General features: G+C 45.8%; 1 protein-coding gene across 1 annotated transcript in view; it reads left to right on the top strand.

The window, feature by feature from the left end:
* Positions 1-1,376, top strand: part of MSRB2 (methionine sulfoxide reductase B2) — a 20,476-nt gene extending 19,100 nt beyond the window's left edge. The window contains exon 4 of the mRNA XM_012644185.1: positions 619-1,376. Within this exon, the coding sequence (XP_012499639.1) occupies positions 619-769 (151 nt within the window). The 3' untranslated portion in view covers positions 770-1,376. The remainder of the gene's footprint in view (positions 1-618) is intronic.
* Positions 1,377-1,580: the final 204 nt, after the last annotated feature.

Below are 1,580 nucleotides of genomic sequence, written 5' to 3' on the forward strand. Positions count from 1 at the left end.
TTCTTCTGAGCAGGGACAGGCAGCAGGAAGGCCCAGCGTGGCTGCCATCTCTCCGCCTTCCTTTTCCACTCTACAGCGTGTCACTGGCAGGCAGAGCCATGCTGCAGGTGACATCAACACGTTGTGCCTCCCATGAGCCTGGCAGGACAGAATGGCCTAGATCCAGACGGCACATTCATTTTGATGTCCTTGGGTGCTCATGTTTTCTGATTCATGGCTTTTGTACTGCACCAGAGGCAAGCTGACGAAGGTAGCATAGTGTCACCTTCAGTAAAAGACAATAATAGCAATACCCTGGCTGCAACACGGCTCAGTCCTTACCCGGGAATTGTGTTACTGCTTCACATGCATCATGTCAATTAATCGTCCAGCGGTTTTGGTGCATCGGTGTAATTATTATCCCCATTGTATAGGTGAGTAAATCAAGGCCCAGATTTAATCACTTGCTCACATTCTACTGGTAAAGTACAACTATTAATATTCTGTTTACTCTGACCGTGCTCTGCATTCTCTCATTTCTTAATCGAATTCTGACGTGATAGACTTCCCCCCCACACACACAGATATTAAACTGTGGAATGGGGTGGCCGCGTGGGGTCTGTCTGCTTTCACATAAAGAGCTTCATTTCAGCTGAGAAATGACAGAGGCTTCTCTCCCGCACAGTGTGAAGCTCATCTTGGCCACGTGTTCCCCGACGGGCCTGCACCCACTGGTCAGAGATTTTGCATCAACAGCGTGGCACTGAAGTTCAAACCAAAGAAACAGTGACTGTCTCCAAGAGTCCCTGTCCCTTGCCACCCTTTCATTTGCACCTTTGATTTCCAGAATTCATCTGAACGACTTGCTTGATTTACTATAAAACTGGGCTGAGTTTGCTGCAGGCACCCGGCGGAGTCACAGCTGCTCTTACTACCTGGAATCAGCTCAACCCCACCCCTGCTTGGACCGTGGAGTTCCACCAGATGACAGAGGGGCAGCCGTTGCCAGTGTGCTGGCTTCCCTTTGGCTTTGCGTGGGGCCACAGGGTATGACTGCTTGGGGACATCAGGACACCGATGAACTAGTAAGCCACAAACTTCCTGCGAAACTTCTCTGCAGGTTCCATAGGGTTTCAGTCCCTCACGGGAGTACACAGGTGAAAAGAGGAAGGAAAACAGGGAATCCAAGCAGTCGGTAATCTCAGTGCTGAAGAGCTGGGCTTTGGGAGGCACGTACGGTGAGCCGTGAGATGCAGGATTTTTTTTTTTTTTTCAAAATTTACTTCCAATCTTTCTACGCACAAATCAGCTGTAATGGAGTTTGTTAGATTTCAGTGAATACAAATAAGTGTTCACCCTCATACTTTAAATACCTTTAAATGTTCAAATAAAATATTTCCTAAAATTTATGTTTGCTTTTTGTCCAAGTTAATGAATTTGCTCTTTTGTAAAAATGACTCTAAATCAAAATGACAAAAAAGAATTAGAATGAGCATGGTAGCAGGCGTTTGGTTATACTCAGACTCACAGAGCAAATTGAGTATTTTACAGATTCAGAGTCCTGAATAATGTGTTACTAGAAGTACTTAACTCATTCTCTT

This window comes from Propithecus coquereli, unplaced genomic scaffold, assembly GCF_000956105.1.
Source record: "Propithecus coquereli isolate 6110/MARCELLA unplaced genomic scaffold, Pcoq_1.0 Scaffold103, whole genome shotgun sequence".
Classification (NCBI taxonomy): domain Eukaryota; kingdom Metazoa; phylum Chordata; class Mammalia; order Primates; family Indriidae; genus Propithecus; species Propithecus coquereli.